General features: G+C 44.1%; 1 protein-coding gene across 2 annotated transcripts in view; it reads left to right on the top strand.

Moving 5' to 3' along the window:
- DCP1A (decapping mRNA 1A) overlaps positions 1–21,755 on the top strand; it is a 57,429-nt gene that overhangs the window by 35,089 nt on the left and 585 nt on the right. The window contains exons 6-9 of one of the 2 annotated variants that reach the window (XM_077278268.1): positions 9,247–9,354; positions 14,514–15,164; positions 16,422–16,487; positions 19,944–20,159. In XM_077278268.1, the coding sequence (XP_077134383.1) occupies positions 9,247–9,354; positions 14,514–15,164; positions 16,422–16,487; positions 19,944–20,159 (1,041 nt within the window). The remainder of the gene's footprint in view (positions 1–9,246; positions 9,355–14,513; positions 15,165–16,421; positions 16,488–19,943; positions 20,160–21,755) is intronic. The other variant, XM_077278269.1, reaches the window with a different exon arrangement.

The raw sequence follows: 21,755 nt of genomic DNA, 5'->3' as shown, positions 1-21,755 counted from the left end.
TAAACCCGATGGTTCATTTCGAACAATTATAAATCTTAGGAAACTCAATACGTTTATTAAAAATTATACGTTTAAAATAGAGTCTATTAGATCGGCCATTAACCCCTTCACCCCCAAGGGTGGTTTGCACGTTAATGACGGGCCAATTTTTACAATTCTGACCACTGTCCCTTTATGAGGCTATAACTCTGGAACGCTTTGACGGATCTTGGCGATTCTGACATTGTTTTCTCGTGACATATTGTACTTCATGTTAGTGGTAAAATTTATTCGATATAACTTGCGTTTATTTGTGAAAAAAATGGAAATTTGGCGAAAATTTTGAAAATTTTGCAATTTTCCAACTTTGAATTTTTATGCCCTTAAATCACAGACATATGTCACGCAAAATACTTAATAAGTAACATTTCCCACATGTCTAATTTACATCAGTACAATTTTGGAACCAAAATTTTTTTTTGTGACGGAGTTATAAGGGTTAAAAGTTGACCAGCAATTTCTCATTTTTACAACACCATTTTTTTTTAGGGACCACATCTCATTTGAAGTCATTTTGAGGGGTCTATATGATAGAAAATACTCAAGTGTGACACCATTCTAAAAACTGCACCCCTCAAGGTGCTCAAAACCACATTCAAGAAGTTTATTAACCCTTCAGGTGTTTCACAGGAATTTTTGGAATGTTTAAATAAAAATGAACATTTAACTTTTTTTCACACAAAATTTATTTCAGCTCCAATTTGTTTTATTTTACCAAGGGTAACAGGAGAAAATGGACCCCCAAAGTTGTTGTACAATTTGTCCTGAGTACGCTGATACCCCATATGTGGGGGTAAACCACTGTTTGGGCGTATGGCAGAGCTCGGAAGGAAAGGAGCGCCATTTGACTTTTCAATGCAAAATTGACTGGAATTGAGATGGGACGCCATGTTGCGTTTGGAGAGCCCCTGATGTGCCTAAACACTGAAACCCCCTACAAGTGACACCATTTTGGAAAGTAGACCCCCTAAGGAACTTATCTTGATGTGTGGTGAGCACTTTGACCCACCAAGTGCTTCACAGAAGTTTATAATGCAGAGCCGTAAAAATAAAAAATCATATTTTTTCACAAAAATGATCTTTTCGCCCCCAATTTTTTATTTTCCCAAGGGTAAGAGAAGAAATTGGACCCCAAAAAATGTTGTGCAATTTGTCCTGAGTACGATGATACCCCATATGTGGGTGTAAACCATTGTTTGGGCGCATGGCAGAGCTTGGAAGGGAAGGAGCGCCATTTGACTTTTCAATGCAAAATTGACTGGAATTGTGATGGGACGCCATGTTGCGTTTGGAGAGCCCCTGATGTGCCTAAACATTGAAACTCCCTACAAGTGACACCATGTTGGAAAGTAGACCCCCTAAGGAACTTATCTAGATGTGTTTTGAGAGCTTTGAACCCCCAAGTGTTTCACTACAGATTATAACGCAGAGCCGTGAAAATAATTTTTATTTTTTTTCTCAAAAATGATTTTTTAGCACCCAGCTTTGTATTTTTACAAGGGTAACAGAATAAATTGGACCCCAAAATGTGTTTTCCAATTTGTCCTGAGTACGCTGATACCCCATATGTGGGGGGGAACCACTGTTTGGGCGCATGACAGAGCTCGGAAGGGAAGGAGCGCCATTTGGAATGCAGACTTAAATGGATTGGTCAGCAGCCGTCACGTTGCATTTGCAGAGCCCCTGATGTACCCAAACAGTACAAACCCCCCACAAGTGACCCCATATTGGAAACTAGACCTCCCAAGGAACTTATCTAGATGTGTTGTGAGAACTTTGAACCCCCAAGTGTTTCACTACAGTTTATAACGCAGAGCCGTGAAAATAAAACATCTTTTTTTTCCCACAAAAATGATTTTTAGCCCCCCAAATTTTTATTTTCCTAAGGATAACAAGAGAACTTGGACCCCAGAAGTTGTTGTTCAATTTGTCCCGAGTACGCTGATAACACATATGTTGGGGTAAACCCCTTTTTGGGCGCACGGGAGAGCTCGGAAGGGAAGGAGCACTGTTTTACTTTTTCAACGCAGAATTGGCTGGAATTGAGATTGGACGCCATGTCGCGCTTGGAGAGCCCCTGATGTGCCTGGACAGTGGAAACTCCCCAATTCTACCTGAAACCCTAACCCAAACACACCCCTAACCCTAATCCCAACGGTAACCCTAACCACACCCCTAGCCCTGACACACCCATAATTCTAATCCCAACCCTAATCCAAACGTAAATGTAATCCAAACCCTAACCCTAACTTTAGCCCCAACCCTAACTTTAGCCCCAACCCTAACTTTACCTCCAACCCTAGCCCTAACCCTACCCCTAACCCTAAACGTGACTGAAATACGTGGCACTGAAATACGTGGCACTGAAATACGTGGCACTGAAATACGTGGCACTGAAATACGTGGCACTGAAATACGTGGCACTGAAATACGTGGCACTGAAATACGTGATACGTGGCACTGAAATACGTGGCACTGAAATACGTGGCACTGAAATACGTGGCACTGAAATATGTGATACCTGGCACTGAAATATGTGATACGTGGCACTGAAATACGTGGCACTGAAATACGTGGCACTGAAATACGTGGCACTGAAATACGTGGCACTGAAATACGTGGCACTGAAATACGTGGCACTGAAATACGTGGCACTGAAATACGTGGCACTGAAATACGTGGCACTGAAATACGTGGTACTAAAGTATGTGGCACTGAAATACGTGATACGTGGCACTGAAATACGTGGCACTGAAACACGTGGCACTGAAATACGTGATACGTGGCACTGAAATACATGGCACTGAAATACGTGGCACTGAAATACGTGGCACTGAAATACGTGGCACTGAAATACGTGGCACTGAAATACGTGGCACTATGACTGTCAGAAAATGTTCATTAAACGGTTAGGGGTGAGGTTAGGGGTAGAGTTAGGGTTAGGGTTTGGATCCCTTTATCACCTTGATGGTGGTGGGTGGCTTTTCAGTGTGTTTTCTGTTTTTTTTTCGATAAAAATGCATGCGTTTTTAACGCAAACAAACGCATGTGCTTAAAAACGCAAGAAAATACTGCAGGTTGTATTTCTGAAAATGAACGCATGCAGAAAAAAACCGCATGCGTTTGAAAACGCGACCAAACGCGTACAAAAAAAACGCATGCGTTTTCAATGTTAAATATAGGGAAAAAACGCATGCGTTTTTTTGTGCAAAAAACGCTGCAGACAAAAACGCAAGTGTGAAACCAGCGACGCTTTTTATAGCAAAAAAGTTTTTGCGTCTCCACATTTTGAGACCTATAATTTTTCCACATTTTGCTCCACAGAGTCATGTGAGGTCTTGTTTTTTGCGGGACGAGTTGACGTTTTTATTGGTAACATTTTCGGACACGTGACCATTTTTGATCGCTTTTTATTCCGATTTTTGTGAGGCAGAATGACCAAAAACCTGCTATTCATGAATTTCTTTTGGGAGAGGCGTTTATACCGTTCCGCGTTTGGTAAAATTGATAAAGCAGTTTTATTCGTCGGGTCAGTACGATTACAGCGATATCTCATTTATATCATTTTTTTATGTTTTGGCGCTTTTATACGATAAAAACTAAAATATAGAAAAAATAATTATTTTGGTATCGCTTTATTCTCAGGACTATAACTTTTTTATTTTTTTGCTGATGATGCTGTATGGCGGCTTGTTTTTTGCGGGACAAGATGACGTTTTCAGCGGTACCATGGATATTTATATCAGTCTTTTTGATCGTGTGTTATTCCACTTTTTGTTCGGCGGTATGGTAATAAAGCGTTGTTTTTTGCCTCGTTTTTTTTTTTTTTTTCTTACGGTGTTTACTGAAGGGGTTAACTAGTGGGGCAGTTTTATAGGTTGGGTCGTTACGGACGCGGCGATACTAAATATGTGTACTTTTATTGTTTTGTTTTTTTTATTTAGATAAAGAAATGTATTTATGGGAATAATATATATTTTTTTATTATTTATTTAGGAATTTTTTTTTTTTTTTTTACACATGTGGAAAAATTTTTTTTTTACTTTTTTACTTTGTCCCAGGGGGGACATCACAGATCATGCACAGCACTCTGCCAGATCGACGATCTGCTGTGCAGGGCTGCAGGCTTACCAAGTGTCTGCTCTGAGCAGACACTCGGTAAGCCACCTCCTTCCCTGCAGGACCCGGATGCCGCGGCCATCTTGGATCCGGGACCTGCAGCCAGGAAGGAGGTAGGAGACCCTCGCAGCAACGCGATCACATCGCGTTGCTCCGGGGGTCTCAGGGAAGCCCGCAGGGAGCCCCCTCCCTGCGCGATGCTTCCCTATACCGCCGGTACACTGCGATCATGTTTGATCGCGGTGTGCCGGGGGTTAATGTGCCGGGGGCGGTCCATGACCGCTCCTGGCACATAGTGCCGGATGTCAGCTGCGATATGCAGCTGACACCTGGCCGCGATCGGCCGCGCTCCCCCCGTGAGCGCCGCTGATCGGTGATGACGTACTATCCCGTCGGTGGTCATACGGGCCCACCCCACCTCGACGGGATAGTACGTCTGATGTCAGGAAGGGGTTAAGCTCCTTTTTCCGAATTGTAAAATGGGCGGCATTGATTTAAAAGATGCCTACTACCATCTCCCTATCCATAGCAGGTATCAAAAATACTTAAGAGTGGCAGTAACTCTTGAGGGGGAGATTCATCATTTCCAGTATACAGCCATGCCCTTCGGTCTCTCCACGGCACCCAGGATCTTCACGAAGGTAATGTTAGAAGTAATGGCCTACCTTCGCCAGAGGGACACCTTAATCATTCCCTACTTAGATGATTTTTTAGTTGTAGGAAATTCGTCCCTTCAGTGTGCGGAACGATTAGCTGACACTGTCTCGTCCTTAGAAAGCCTGGGCTGGATCGTCAACTATAAAAAATCCAGACTCATCCCACTTTCTCTTCAGACATTTTTAGGATTCAATCTAGATTCCATAAAACAAAAATGTCTACTTCCTCAAGAAAAAATATCTCTTATAGAGGGTAAAGTAGTGGCGGCCATTCACAAACCTCAAATGTCACTAAGAGCAGGAATGTCCTTGCTAGGATCCCTCTCCTCCTGTACTCCAGCCGTTCAGTGGGCACAACTTCATACCCGAACATTGCAACATCAGATACTTCGGGAACAGAGAAAATTTCTGGGGCACCTTGAATCAAAAATAACTTTATCCGAAAAAGTCTTATCCTCCTTAGAGTGGTGGCTAGATAAAAACAACCTAGCGGGGGGTGTCCCTTGGGTAATATCACCATCCCACACGATAACTACGGACGCTAGTCCCCACGGGTGGGGCGCACACATGGGAGATAGATTCTGCCAGGGAACCTGGGATAAGAATGAGGATTTATATTCATCAAACCTGAAAGAATTGAATGCGGTAAACTATGCACTGCATCAATTTCTCCCACAGCTACGAGGAAGCCACGTCAGAATCTGTTCAGACAACACTACGACAGTGGCGTATTTAAACAAACAAGGCGGCACAAGATCAGACGCTCTAATGTCTTCCGCAAACAAAACCTTAATCCTGGCCGAAAAGCATCTGTTGTCCCTCTCGGCAGTCCACATCAAAGGAGAGGACAATCAACAAGCGGACTTTCTAAGTCGACACACTCTTCATCAAGGAGAATGGTGTCTCAATCCTCACATTTTCCACAAAATAACATTGTTATGGGGCAAGCCCCAAATAGACCTGTTCGCTACAGAACAGAACAAACAAGTCCAGAAATTCGCATCTCGGTCCCGTGCAGATCACCCGGACATTCTAGATGCCCTTCAAACACCCTGGCAATTCAAGCTAGCATATGCTTTCCCTCCGATAATTCTGCTTCCACAAGTAATACGGAAGATCAGGGAAGAGCAGGCCAGGATAATACTGATAGCACCATTCTGGCCCAAGAGACCATGGTTCTCGTGCCTGCGGTCAATGTCGGTGACGGATCCTTGGGTCCTTCCCTCAATCCCAAACCTTCTCTCTCAGGGACCTTTCTTCCACCCTCAGGTGGACAGCCTCCACCTGACGGCCTGGAATTTGAAAGGCAGATATTAAATTCCAGGGGTTTTTCAAAAGGCCTAATTGATACACTCCTGCTTAGCAGGAAACCATCTACGACAAAAATTTACACCAAAGTATGGAAGAAATTTCTACAGTTCCATACTAGTTCAAACCCCTCTGAAGTCCCGATAAAATCTATATTAGAATTTCTACAGAAAGGGAAAGAGTTAGGTCTGTCAGTTAACACACTAAAGGTCCAGGTGTCCGCTCTGGGTGCCCTCTATGGCCATAATATTGCTGGTAATAAATGGGTATCCCGCTTCATCACGGCCTGTGAACGAGTTACTCCTGTCCACATACCTAGGGTAGCTCCTTGGGATCTAAATCTAGTCTTAGACTCTCTAACAGAATCTCCGTTTGAGCCTAAGACACAGCATCTTTGAAACACTTGTCGCTAAAAACAGCCTTCTTGGTAGCCTTAACATCGGCTAGAAGAGTCAGCGACATTCAGGCCTTGTCGATAGATCAACCTTACCTTCTCACATTTCATGACAGACTAATCTTAAAACCGGACTCCCTATACCTTCCTAAGGTAGCAGGGAAGTTCCACAGGTCACAGGAGATACATCTTCCTACCTTCTTTAAAGACCCCTCTACTCCTGAAGAACAAAAATTTCATACTCTAGACGTCAAGAGAGTAATTTTGCAATATATTGAGAAAACTAGTAGTTGGAGGCAGAGTAGGGCTCTGTTCATATCCTTCCAGGGCAAAAAGAAAGGATATGGAGTCACAAGAGCAACATTATCCAGGTGGATAAGAGACGCTATCCGGTTGGCCTATTCCATGAAAAACGAAGAACCTCCGGAGGGTATCAAAGCACATTCCACCAGAGCCATGGCTTCTTCCTGGGCCGAAAAAGGGAACGTGCCAATCGAGGATATATGTAAGGCTGCAACTTGGTTGGCTCCTTCCACTTTCTATAATCACTACAGGCTTGACCTGTCTTCCGACTCTGACCTACACTTTGGCAGGACTATCCTCAGCACGGTGGTCCCCCCCTAGGTGTTGGTCTCTGGAAATCTCTCCAGTGGGTGCTGTCATGGCGAAGGGTAAATAGCCGGATTACTCACCGGTAATGCTCTTTTAATGAGTCCATGACAGCACCCAGTCACATCCCTCCCTATTAAAAGCCAATGTAATTACTTCTATGAAGTTTATATTCTGATGATACATTATGGTTGACTAACACTGGCGGTCATCCGGGTACTCTGAAATTAAACTGATGAGGAGAGGCGGACCGCCCCTTTTATTCTTCTGTAGGTTTCCTGTTCCTTGGGGCGGATCCCTATCTCTCCAGTGGGTGCTGTCATGGACTCATTAAAAGAGCATTACCGTAAGTAATCCGGCTAATTTTTCTGTCAATATGGACATGTGAGGGGTTTTTTTTTTTGCGGGACTAGTTGTACTTTTGAACGACACCAATGGCTTTACCATGTCTTGTATTCAAAAATGGGAAAATTCCAAGTGTGGTGGAACTGCAAAAAAAGTGCAATTCCACAACGTTGGTTTTTTTATTTTTTATTATTAGCATGTTCACCAAATGCTGAAACTGACCTACCATTATGATTCTCTAGGTCATCACGAGTTCATAGACACCAAACATGTCTAGGTTCTTTTTTATTTAAGTGGTGAAAAAAAAAATCCAAAGTTTGTAAAAATAAGTAAATAAAAAAAGAAATAAATTGCGCTATTTCCGAGACCCGTAGTGTCTCCATTTTTCGTGCCGAGAAAGATGTGGGCTCACCGTCGGAGACCTCATCAAAGGCATGGGCCATACTAGTACGGCGCATGGCGCAAAGGGGTTAAACTAAAGATAGTCCTTCAAGGGAATCATTTTGACACCTAATCTGAGAGCAGCATGTTGTAGAGACAGAGACCCTAATTCCAGTAATGTGACACTGGGCTGCTTGCTGTAGTATTGTAAAAATCACTTTTATCAGCAGGAGATTATGACTAAAGGATTAGTAAACCTGCTGGCATGTAGTCCTCCACATTCATGATCTCTGTGTAACTCTGTCCCCACCACTGACTGCCAGCTTTCTGCCTATGCAAGGTGTACACAGAAAGAGGCCAATCAGTGAAGTGGGTGGGATTACTCAGGGCTTAGGATTCAGTGAACTGCTAGATCTGCAGCAGAACATAGTGATTTTATGACAAACGGCAGCAAGCAGCCTAGTAAGTGACACATCCCTGGAATCATGGTCTTTGCCCTTACATCATGCTGCTCTCAGATGGGGTGGCAAAACCTCCAGGAGATTTCCTTAAATGACTATTGACTGTATGTTTGGTGTCGATATCCTGCTGCAGAATAAAGTTGGTGCCAATCAGACGCCTCCCTGATGGTATTACATTAAAATGTCTATTTTTGAAAGCATTCATACTTGGCAGTGTTTTTTTAAAGTTTTTTGCACAGTGCTATATATATATATTTTTTAATTTTCTCTTTAGAGGGGGAGCTGCGCTTATGATGCCTCATCGGCACATACCTTTTCGGGACATCTCTGTAGCTCTTGTATAGAAATAGAGATGATTTATGTATCATTACAAACACTTCCAAATCTCATTTCATAGCAGTCAGTGTGGTGGGAGGACTGTGAGAAGAGATCTGGAGTTGCTTGCAATGGTACATATCTTCTATGGAGAGCTGTAGCTATCAATCCAGTAGAATCTGTTTCTGTCTCCAGCTCCTCCCTCCATTCATAGAATTTTATAAGCACCAACTGCAATCTTCTGTGTCAGTAATGGGAAAATCGTCTTCATTGAATACTGATTTTACCCATGAATTGAGTGTGAAACATCAATCCAGGAATTAAAAGAAACAGATGACTCTGATTCTAAACGGAGGACCCCATTGACCACTACCCCATAGCAGATTTTCAGGAGAAAGGATGGTCACAGATGTTTGGGTGAAGGGAGCGCTGCAGACTCCTCTGGGAGTGGATTATCTCCATTAAACCCATGCTTCCTCCGCCAAGCATACGTATATATGGAAAACTATGGCCATAAACTGGTCGACCAACATTTACTATATCTGAAGCCGAGTAAAACTGGCCCAATTTCCTGCCATACTAGAGTCTTCTTCTGATGTCTCTTTCCTTCTTTTAATAGGGCCAAGGAAATGATTCCAGCGCCGGAGTCACCAAAAATATTTCCCTTGTGAAATCTGAAATTTTAAACCCTTCGGAACTGGTGTCCTCTTCTGCTCCACAGGATAAGGTGAGCGCTCCTGAGAATGTCTCCGATCTGTTGGTCTCTGTAGAGGATGGATATGAGATGAAGATGTTATTCTTACCATGAAAGGGGTCATTATTACTCGAAGAGATCTGTGTGACCCCACAGATAAGGGCAGGATCATACCCTGGGCGGCACAGCGGGGTCTCCGAGAACTGGCCATTGCATCAGTGGTGAGCAATGTATTTATGGCAAGAGATCTGTGAGACCCCACAGATAAGGGCAGGATCATACCCTGGGCGGCACAGCGGGGTCTCCGAGAACTGCCTGTTGCATCGGTGGTGAGCAATGTATCTATGGCAAGAGATCTGTGAGACCTCACAGATAAGGGCAGGATCATACCCTGGGCGGCACAGCGGGGTCTCTGAGAACTGCCTGTTGCATCGGGGGTGAGCAATGTATCTGGCAATTTGTTTTTTATACATGGAGAAATAAGCAGATTCCTAACGCAATGATGCATCTTTACAACTTTACTTTTATTTACCCTGTTAAGTAATTATTAATAGTAGAGGGGTCCTCATTAGTGTGGAGGATGTGCTCGGATAAGGTGTTATCTGAGCATGCTCGAATGACTTCGTCGTGCTCGATTAATATGTTTGAGTCTCCGCTGCTGCATGTCTTAAGGCTGTTGCAGTTTTTTAAGTAATCCCTGCATGTGTTGAGGCTGTTGAACGGCCATGAGACCTGAGGACTCGAACATATTATTCGAGCACGCAGAAGACACTCAGCAGCAGAGCATGATAACACCTTATCCAAGGATGTTTGCTTTGAGGTGCAGTTGCTTTCTTAGGTATACTTGTTTCCCAATAATCTTACAGTTTAACCAGGACTCTAATTGCCAAATAAACGAGCCTCGTGAACTATTTTTAAGCTCGTTTAATATATCGTTGTTTTCAGCAGCACATCTTCCTGTGTAAACAGGACGTGCTGCCGAGAATAGTGATGGCTTGTGTGCACAGAACAATTACTTAACGGATCTTTCTGTGCGCGGCCTGTTTGAGCGACGGTCAAATCTGTAGTTAATTTAATGCCACAAGTCAGCAGTATACATCCGCCCTTACTGAGTGGACGTGCTCAGTCCTCCAGTACAGAGGCAACTCATTGATATTAATTGGGTAATGCCTAAATTTTCCCTACAAAATGCAGCTGATTCCCGGCGGTCTCAGTACGGGGGTCCTTCGTGATCTGCATATTGTCGAGGGACTTGAATAGTTCATTGAGGCTAAATGTACAGAAAAAGAAAACGTCAGCTCTAAGAACACCGTAATAATAAAGTAAAAAAGAAAAATCCTTAAGATCAATGGGTTAAAAGTGATCTGTGGTCATGGGATACGGCGGGTAGTGTCGGGGGTCTGGGGAGGCTTCCAGTGTAGATCTCTTCCCTGCTGGGAGACTCGTAGATGGATGACTTTTGTAGTATTCGGCTTTTCAGAGCTTTGTTCTTCTGCTTTTTTTTTTTTTCATGTTGCCTTTTAATAATTCATCAGAGCATGTTCTCTCCTAGTAAAAGTGAGCGTCGCAGAAAAACGCCGTGGTTCGGAGATTAGACCATTTGTACAACCAGTCTCCATTCAGAGGTTCGGTGCCGCCGATCCCAAGACGTTCCTGACGTCGTATGTCGGCATTTGTGCTGCTCATGTCAATCAAACACCTTGGCTGGGACGCAGCAATGCAGGAGCGTTCCGCGTCAGACACATTTCGCCCACAGCTGCCGGGCACCACGGACTATTACATGCCATCTGGGCGTCATACCGAGGAGCTGCTCTCAGGATCGCCGTCTTATGGAGAGCTCTCACTCCAACACAACACTTCATACATCACCCTGCAAAAAGACTACATCCTGGGCCACTAGCTTAAAAACTCCGGCCCAGCACCTGACACTAGGCATATATTGATATATATGACTCCCCAGCCAAACCTCCGACTCCTCAATTTCCATGACACCGACTCTGACGCCACAGCCAAACCTCCAGAGGCCAAGGCAGGCGCAGTCTGAGTGCAAATATGGCGCTACATGTAGACTGCAAATTGGCCTCCAGTTTATTAATTATTTGGGGGACTAAGGTTCTAGAACCTCAATTAGACACTTATCTATTCTGGTGAAAAGTTAGATATTCAGTCACTTTCTGGAAAAGCTTAAATATCTTACCAACTTCAGCCCCTTTAAAGGGAAATGGTCAGCGGACCTTTGCTATGTAATCTGAACGATAAATAATGTGGGGGCAGAGAGCCTGATTCCAGGGATGTCACTTGCTCAGCAGCTTGCTGTAGTTGTAATACAATCAGTGTTTTATCAACACCAGAAGTTCACTAGGTCTCTCTTGCAGGCCAGTTGGACTAATTTGTATAACCCCGCCCCCAGTCACTCATTGGCAGCTTGCTGACAGTGTACACAGGAAGCTGCCAATCAGTGGTGTGGGCGGGGTTATTCAGGGCTCCACATTCAGAGAACTGCTAGATCTGCATAAGGAATACTATTAAAACTACAGCAAGCAGCCCAGTAAGTGATACATTGCTGGAATCCAGGCTCTGTGCCCTCACATCACGCTGCTCTCAGATTCCATAGCAAAACCTGCTGGCACATTCCCTTTAAGGTAGGTTTGGATGCCTTTTAAGGATGGATCTGAATCCATCCCATACACAGTGTCTGCTGCTGAATAATACAGCCCTGTGTGTGTGTGTGTGTGTGTGTGTGTGTATATATATATATATATATATATAAACACGCTCTCTCATATTAACATGCGCGCGCGCGTGTGTGTATGTGTGTGTGTATATGTATATATGTGTATATATATATATATATCTATATATATATATATATATCTATATATATATCTATATCTATATATATCACATGTACGTATGTAATCCAAGCACAGATTTTAATTGCTTCCTGCAATAAGCAGGCAGTGGGCCGCATGTCATGAGCTACGGCTCTACTTGTTATCTAATTGCGTGTAGTCTCGCCATATGCCCGGAATATTTTCATTATTTCGCTTTGGTTTCCAGTGAACTGTATATAAGCGGAGACCATCTGTACGGAGCAGCTAAACAAGTGCACGTGTGTGTCTCTGGCTCATGGCTTCTTTGGGGGAAAAAAAAGAAAAGTCTGATGTAGAGATTGTGTGTTCTGGGCCTGAGTCTGATCAGCGGGGTATGATGCTGTGTGTGCACGTGGTCATTGGGGTGCGAAGTGTCAGCCACTTGTACAAATGTAGTCGTATTGTGCCATCTAGTGGAGAAGGTGGTCTCAGCACCTTGATGTTTAGCTAAGGCTACGTTCACATTTGCGGTCAGCGCCGCAGCGGCGCCGCATGCGTCATGCGCCCCTATATTTAACATGGGGGCGCATGGACATGCGTTGTGCTGCGTTTTGCGCCGCATGGCCGCAAGCGTTGGACGCAAGAAACGCTTCAAGTTGCATTTTTTTTGCGTCCAACTTTCGGCCAAAAAGGACGCATGCGGCGCAAAACGCAGCGTTTTAGCGTGCGTTTTGCCGCGTTTTCGTTTGCGTTGTGCGCTGCGGCGCACAACGCAAATGTGAACGTAGCCTAACCTCCCTTTTACTGATTACTAGAAATACAGTGGGGAAAATAAGTATCTGATACACTGTCGATTTTGCAAGTTTTCCCACCTACAAAGAATGAAGAGGTCTGTACTTTTTATAGTAGATACACTTCACCTGTGAGAGACAGAATCCAACAATACATACCGGAAAATCACATTTTATGATTTTTACCAAATTAATTTGCATTTTATTGCATGAAATAAGTGTTTGACACTAAAGAAAAACAGAACTTAATATTTGGTACAGAAATCTTTGTTTGCAATTACAGAGGTCAGACGTCTCCTGTAGTTCTTGACCAAGTTTGCACACACTGCAGCAGGGATTTTGGCCCCCTCCTCCATACAGATCTTCTCCAGATCTTTTAGGTTTCGGGGCTGTCGCTGGGCAACATTGTGTTTCAGCTTCCTCCAAAGGATTTTCTATTGGGTTCAGGTCTGGAGACTGGGTAGGCCGCTCCAGGACCTTGTAATGTATGATGTTTCCCCCACCACGCTTCATGGTCGGGATGGTGTTCTTGGGGTTGTACTCATCATTTTTCTTCCTCCAAACACAGCGAGTGGAGTGGATACCAGAAAGTTCTTTTTTGGTCTCCTCTCTAACCACATGACCTCCTCCTATGCCTCCTCTGGTTTATCAAGATGGTCATTGGTAAACTTCAAACAGGCCTGGACATGTGCTGGCGTGAGCAGGGGGACTTTATGTGCTCTGCAGGATTTTAATCCATGATTGCATAGTGTGTTACTAAGAGTAATGTTTGACCCTGTCCCCCAGCTCTCTTCAGGTCATTCACCAGGTGCTCCCATGTAGTTTTGGGCTGATTCCTGTCCTTTCTTAGATTCATTCTTACCCCACGAGGCGAGATCTTGCATGGAGCCCCAGACCGAGGAAGATTGATAATCATCTTGTGTTTCTCTCATTTTCTAATAATTGTGCCAACAGTTGTTGCATTCTCACCAAGCTGCTTATTTATTGTCCTGTAGCCCGTCCCAGCTCTGTGTAGGTCTCCTCCAATTTTGTCCCTGGTGTCCTTAGACAGCTCTTTGGTCTTGGCCATGGTGGAGAGGTTGGAGTGTGATTGATTTTGTGGACAGGTGTTGTTTATACAGATAATGAGATCAAACATCTGTAATTAATACAGGTAATGAGTGCAGGGTAGGAGGCTTCTTACAGAAAAACTAACAGGTCTGTAAGAGACAGAATTCTTGCTGGTTGGTCGGTGATCAAATACTTATTTCATGCAATAAAATTCAATTTAATTATGTAAAAATCATACAATGTGATTTTCTGTTTTTTATTCTTAGATTCTGTCTCTCACAGGTGAGGTGCACCTACAATAAAAACTACAGACCTCTCCATTCTTTATAGGAGAAAAAACTTGAAAAATCGGCAGCGTTCACAGCTGCTGACCATATATGTCATTGTGAGTAACAGAATAGAGAAGATGGAGACATTTTTTTTCCCTCCATTTTCTCCTCATCAGAGAGAATCTGATCACAAATCGCACTCCAATCAGTTCAAGTGGAGAATAGTTTGAAGACTCTCAGTTTTATTCCTTTGTTTTTTTCTTTTTCAGTCTTTCCGTACTGTGCAAAAACACCTGACGGTGGAAGAACTTTTTGGAACGACCTTACCAAAAGAACAGCAAACAGCCACCTACCCTCCTCCAGAAATCAAGGATCCCTTCCTGCCAGATGTAGGAGAACATAATGTCTTCCTACAGCCGGTGATCGTGAAGGCAGAACCCAGGAGCTTTAACTGTAGCGCCAGTGACTTCAGTCACCCCGCCTGCCTGGCGCCTGCATTAATTCCTCAAGGACCAGTGACACAGTTGGACTCTCACAAAATGAACTCTTTCCCTTGTCGTGTAAGTCCCTGTCTTGGTTCGTCCTCTGAAGTCTCGAGCGCCTCCGCTCCACCGAACTCCAGCTTGTTACACACCAGACAAATGTCTCCTCTTCTGAGTTTAGACGTTGCCAGCGCCCCCCAGACTCAACCATTGCTTCCACCATTGGCCCCCGTCCGAAGCAGCAGCTTTTCCAGCAGCTCTCATCCAAGTGCCGATCTCCTGCAGAAATTAAAGCTGAATCCTCAGGTCAACACTTTTCCGGCTCAGACCGTGCACAAGACCACAATGGCACCGAAATTCTCCTGTGCAACCAACAAGCTGGCAACGCCAGAAAGCTTCAAAGACAATTCACTGAAGGGCATGGCCGGTCCTCTACAGGTATGGTATGAAGCTTTCCTACAACTGTGCCGCAAAACATTGCACCGAGAGGGGCCACGTACTGGGACCCCAAACAATATCAAGGGTATTTTTGCCATCTTTGGAATAGGAGAGTCACGCGAGTGCCGACTCTCCTCGTTGAAAGTAACAGGACTTGTACAAATCTGCCCGGCACGGGATGGCCTCCATAGTTCATTACATAGGAGTATTAGTTGGGTTCCCAGCACTGACACCCCTCTTGGACTCTGGCATGATCGCTTGTGTGAATGGTAAGCTGCCCCCTCCTATTTTGTGCAATGCTTCATGTTACATATTTACTGTGCCAACATAATAGCCTGTTCTTTATCACAGGTTGGTACTTTGCCCGTTGGCACAACCTCAACACTAAAACTACAGCAACACTGGCTCTCAAAGGGGATCTTCAATACTTCTTGAATTTTCCAAAACTGTGTCCTTTTTACATTCTCCTGCCCCTAAGGTGCCTTCTTTGCTTTTTTTCGCCCCATATTATTTTTGCTTTTCTTCCTCCCATTTGCTGCATTTTGTGGGTACTTCCTCCTGACCACTTTTCCCAGCGTTGCTCTCGCTTCTTTAGACCAGCAGTCTGGACCAGTCGCCATAACTAGAGATGGGTGAACCTAAACTTACGAGTTCGGCGTTCGTACCAGATAGTGTCCGGTGCAAAACGCCGAACACGGACTTTCCCCTGAGGTCCATATCAATATTCGAGAATTATTTTTTTCCTTTTCCAGTTTGGATAACCTTTTATTGTCAGTGGGGTTCTGGTTCTGGTTGAAGTTCGGCTACTGTTCTGGTACCTGAACCGATCTTTAAAATAAAGTTTGATTCTGGTTCCAGAACTTGAGATTCCACCGGTCCACCCATCCCTAACTATCGTGTTTTCCATCGTGCCCAGCCACTTTTTTTTTAGTTCAGTTTTTTTTGTCTCCATGCCAGAAGGTTTTTGCATTTTTGAGGGATCCATAAACTGTGAGCTCTATTAAACCAGCTGGTTACCATCCCTTTAGTTTTTGTGTTGGACATCAACAAACTCTCAAATCTGTAAGGCCGAATCCTAAGAAATGGAGCTTTTCAGGGGATCCGTAGTTGATCCGACACTGTAATAATTCCTAGCCCTCATTACGTGTTTTCATATTTCTTGCCCGACTTGCATGATTCAGCTCTATCCAACCTATTAATCTTGGCTAATCTCTATGTATACAGAATTTTTTTTTTGCTTCTTTTGTCTTTCTGTAGAATGCCCATGAAAAGAGGGAAGCTGAAACGTTTGCCCATCCCTTGGGTGTATCTAAGGCGGTAGCAGTAAGTAATGTCTTTATATTGATAGCAACCTTTGAGCATTGGCAGCTCCACCAACACGCCGTCTTATCACTGGCAGAGTATGTGCGTTGGCATAGGAGAGAAATGGAGAGGGCGCTCGGCTTGCAGGGAGTAATCAGCCCAAAGTATTTCTCTAGGGCGCAAATAAAAAAAAAAAGAGCTTTTTTGATATTTTTATTTAGAACTCTCGTTTTATCAAACTATCTTCTTCTGTACCCTGATCTGCAGGATATGAGAAACTGTGTATTACCAAATTATGGTGACGACGCCTATCATTTTATAAATGGAGCACATTTAGGGCTTGTTCACATGTTCCAGATTTAGGGATGGAGAATCCACCGCAAAACATTCTGAAAAGTCACCCACTTTGCTCCTAACGCTGGCAATAATCTCCATGCAAAAATGTACTTTTCTTGCAGATTTTTCACATTTGTAGCAAGTTAATTGTTTGTACGGATCATTGTGAATCGCACCTTCTGCAATGTAGAAATTTGCAATGTTTTTTTTTCCCCCAATCACACATGAACATAGTTTTACATTGTATATTATATCGTGCCCAAACGCATAAAAATGTGGCATCATGGTGACTCAGTAGTTGGCACTGTTGCCTCTTTTGTACAAGTCTGGACAATATCCACATAACTCTGTATTTTCTCCAAAGTGATGGTATGTTTCCTAACTTACACCAGAAAGAAGTAAAGGAAAATTGACTTTGTATGTGTCTCATATTGTCAGTGATCAGCAGGCGGGCAGGAACGTGATAGGCGGGAGATATTATGTGAGGCCTATATGCCACCATTGACACCCATGGCAGGGTTGGGCAGTGTCACCCTGATGCCTGCCAGGAAAATAAAGGTAGACAAAGAAACGCACAAGCCACAAACATGGAGTGATTCTGCAGACGTGGCACTAACACCTTGGACCATTGGTCATAAAGACACTTGCTGCACACCTGTCACTCACACACAGGACCAATATGGTGCAGACAAACTACAACTAAAACACACACCGCCAGACAGTACACATAACATGCACAAACCACATGCTACATTACTCTGAGTTAATCTCTTGTCATTCCATCACTTGATGCTACACTGATTCCACTTTTTTTTTTTTTCACACATGGCAGTAATGGTGACATACTATATCTCCATATACACTGTGTTCCAAATTATTATGCAAATAATATTTCCTCCTATTTTCTCTAAATTACCTATCTGAATTGCAGTCATTGTTATTTTCCAGTCATCTACTATTCTAGTATAATTGCAATGTTTTGGAACAAACTGCCTATGAAAACAGGATCTTTTTAAAAAAAAAAATAAACACTCAGAATGCATGTTCCAAATTATTATGCACAGCAGAGTTTTCAACCTTTTTTTTTTTTTATTTTAAAAAAAAAATGGTCAATTGTGAAGTTATAATCATTATCAGCTTATTACAACATGAAATCAAACAGTTTTCAAGTGAAAACTTTATTCTAGGTGATGTTACATTTGCACATAGGACCCCTTGTTCGAAAGAAGCTTCTGAACTCTCTCGTCCATTGAATTTGTCAGTTTTTGGATGGTTTCTGCTTCAATTGTTTTGCATGTGGACAGAATACCCTCCCAGAGCTGTTGCTTAGATGTGAACTGCCTCCCGCCATCATAGACACTCCTTTTGATGATGCTCCAGAGGTTCTCAATGGGGTTGAGGTCAGGGGAAGATGGTGGCCACCCCATAAGTTTGTCCTCTTTTATGCCCATAGCAGCCAGAGATGCAAATGTGTTTTTTGCAGCATGAGACGGTGCATTATCATGCATGAAAATGATCTTGCTGCGGAAAGCACGGTTCTTCCTCTTGAACCATGGCAGGAAGTGTTGTTTTAGAAACTCCACATAGATTATGGAGTTCATCTTTACCCCTTCAGGGATCATAAAGGGGCCAACAATCTCTCCACCCATGATTCCAGCCCAAAACATTACTCCACCTCCTCCTTGTTGGCGCCTTAGCCGTTTTTTCATGGGGTGTCCATCAACCAGCCATCCTCCACTTCATCCATCTGGACCATCGAGCGTTGCACGGCACTCATCGGTGAACAAAACAGTTTGGAAGTCAGTCTTCATGTATCGTTTGGCCCACTGGAGCCGTTTCTGCTTGTGGATAGAGGTGGTCGACAGGATGGCTTACGCAGAGCTGCAAACCTCTGAAGGACCCTGCATCTTGTTGTTCTGGGACGTTGGAGGCACCAGCAGCTTCAAAAACTTGTCTGCTGCTATGACAAGGCATTTTTGCAGCTGCTCTTTTAACCTTACGCAATTGCCTGTTGGAAAGAGTCCTCAATTTTTCCTTATCAGCACGCACACGTGTGTGCTGGGAATCAGCTACATACTTCTTGATTGTGCGATGATCACGATGAAGTGTCTTGGCAATGTTGATTGTAGTCATGCCTTGACCTAAATACTCCACAATTTGTTGCTTCTCAGCAGCCGACACATCCTTTTTCTTTCCCATTTTGGCCAAAAATGTAGGCTGCTTAATAATGTGGAACAGCCTTCTTAAGTAGTCTTGCCTTTATTTGGACACACCTGCCAAACTAATGTGCACAGGTATCTGCAATTGCTTTCAGTGATATAAAGAGCCCTGACACACATCACCATCAATGAGTTTAAATGACAAACAAAAAAAGTCTAACCTTATCTCTCCTAAACTCTATGTGCATAATAATTTGGAACACAGTGTAATGCTACATGTCTCTTCGTCTTTTGTCCTTTTCCCCCTCTCTTCCCCCTCCCCCTCTTTATTTTTCCACCTCCCCCACTTCCTGTCTTTTCCCGCCTCCTCTTCTTCCTCCCCTCCCCCCTCTTCTTCCTCCCCTCCCCCTCTTCTTCCTCCCCTCCCCCTCTTCTTCCTCCCCCTCCCCCTCTTCTTCCTCCCCCTCTTCTTCCTCCCCCTCTTCTTCCTCCCCCTCTTCTTCCTCCCCCTCTTCTTCCTCCCCCTCTTCTTCCTCCCCCTCTTTTTCCTCCCCCTCTTTTTCCTCCCCCTCTTTTTCCTCCCCCTCTTTTTCCTCCCCCTCTTCTTCCTCCCCCTCTTCTTCCTCCCCCTCTTCTTCCTCCCCCTCTTCTTCCTCCCCCTCTTCTTCCTCCCCCTCTTCTTCCTCCCCCTCCCCCTCTTCTTCCTCCCCCTCCTCTTCCTCCCCCTCCTCTTCCTCCCCCTCCTCTTCCTCCCCCTCCTCTTCCTCCCCCTCCTCTTCCTCCCCCTCCTCTTCCTCCCCCTCCTCTTCCTCTTCCTCCCCCTCCTCTTCCTCCCCCTCCCCCTCCCCCTCCTCTTCCTCCCCCCTCCTGACTGTGCATATGTAAAAATGAAAGAAAAATAGGATGAATATCTGCAATATATAATTTGCGACTGTGTTTTGACTTTGAAACGATAATGAACTGAATATTTTTGTTACTTAAGGCTTCCCGGTTTGCAGCCCCTACGACCACAGATGCCTCCTCAGCCCTCTGGTCACCCAGTGTATTTCAGCAACCGGCTTCAAAACACAGTAGCCAAGATGACTGCTCTGTGACGTCGTCTTTGAATAACCAAACGGTAGATCGGCCGAGATCCTGTTGTACCGGGATAGCGCTCAGCCGCCCTCAGCTTCAGGAAGCCCTAGTACATCTCATAAAGGTAAGAGACTGCGGTCACTTTCCAGTTTTGTTCCAAAAAGTTTTCATAATATGCCTAAAAGGCTGCTCCAACATTACAAGTCATCCGCTATCCACAGCGTAGGTGATCAGTGGGAGGTTTGGACCTCACCGAACCTGAGAAGGGGGCTCTGAAATGCCCCTCTGAACTGCAGGGGTGACCACATATGTGCTCCTCTACCACCTTTCAACAGGGCATTTTGAGTCCTGTTTTTGGGGTTGCTGGGTCCGACTAATGGGATAGGCAATAACGAGCGATATTTGGAACAACCTTGTCCTAAATTTAACACTTATAAATAAGTTATTACATATTGACCGGATAGGTTGGCAAATGATTGATTGCTGAGGGTCCAACAGCCAGGACCTTTAGAAATCCTATCTGAATGCAGCGGAAGTCAAGCACTGAATACCGTCACTCCTTCAGCTATCTGTGGCATTCCCCAAGAGAATGAATGGAGGCGAGGTGCATATGGTCGACCTCCACCATACTCGAGCATGGTTCTTCAGAGAACCATTCTCAGGATCAATGAATCCCAGTGGTTGAACCGCCAGTGATTAAGAACTTATTAACTTGGTACAATTCCTTTACATTAGGAAAAAGGGTTGGGCTCATTATGTGCACAGACAGGTCAGTCATACAACCTAAAGTCCTAGTTTAGTTCTTGGGTCAGACATTGCGTAGCTTTCAGTTTAATGAACCAGATACCTCCCTTTAATAGCGCCTACCTCTTTTGTTTTCGAATATTCGAGAAGGCATGGCAGATTGGTGGGGTCCGGATCCCGAGACATGCTCCAATTGCACATAGTACTTGCAGGAACGCCTCTATAGGAGTGTGCACACTGAGCACTGCCCTTCTTCAGTTTTCCTGGTAGCATGTATTACTTGCTGGAAGTAAACCATCAGGCACGATGAAATGTAACGCCAAACTCATCAGGCCGATGAAAGTCCAAAGTCGCCTGCTAGAAATGCGAGAGGATAAAGGTCCTATCCTGGTCTCTTGTCCGGGAGAACACACATTAGACTGCCGGCCTTTCCCGTTGATATCTGCAGGTTCAGCCGACAGTCTAATGTGTATGGGGGCAACACACAACTTATTGTGGGGGGGAAATATCAATCTGGTATGTCCAATTGTAGGAGAGAATACGTCACCAGACCTGTCTGGCAATGGCTCCTTCATACACTTTTCCAAAGTTAGAGCTGCTTAAAGTGGTATTCCTGTCTCTGAGATCCTAATTGCAATATGTAGTAGGTATAATATTAATATTAGCAAATATCTCCAATTAGAAATGTAGTATAGTTTTTCTGATTCGCTATGTCACTTGCCCCATGTGCAGGGCATTGCAGTAGCTTGGGTATCCATGGTTACAACCACTAATGGCTAACTGTCACTATATGAGTGGTTGTAACCATGGATACCTTAGCTACTGCAATGCCCTGCACATGGGGTCAGTGACATAGTATGTCAGAAGAACTATACTACATTTCTAATTGGAGGTATTTCCTGATAATATTATTATTACGCCTACTACATATTGGGATAGGATTTTGCAGCTGGTAATAACACTTTCATTATTTTGT

This window comes from Ranitomeya variabilis, chromosome 8, assembly GCF_051348905.1.
Source record: "Ranitomeya variabilis isolate aRanVar5 chromosome 8, aRanVar5.hap1, whole genome shotgun sequence".
NCBI classification, from domain to species: Eukaryota; Metazoa; Chordata; class Amphibia; order Anura; family Dendrobatidae; genus Ranitomeya; species Ranitomeya variabilis.
Note: the sequence above shows the minus strand (reverse complement) of the source record. Positions and strands in the feature narration are given on the sequence as shown.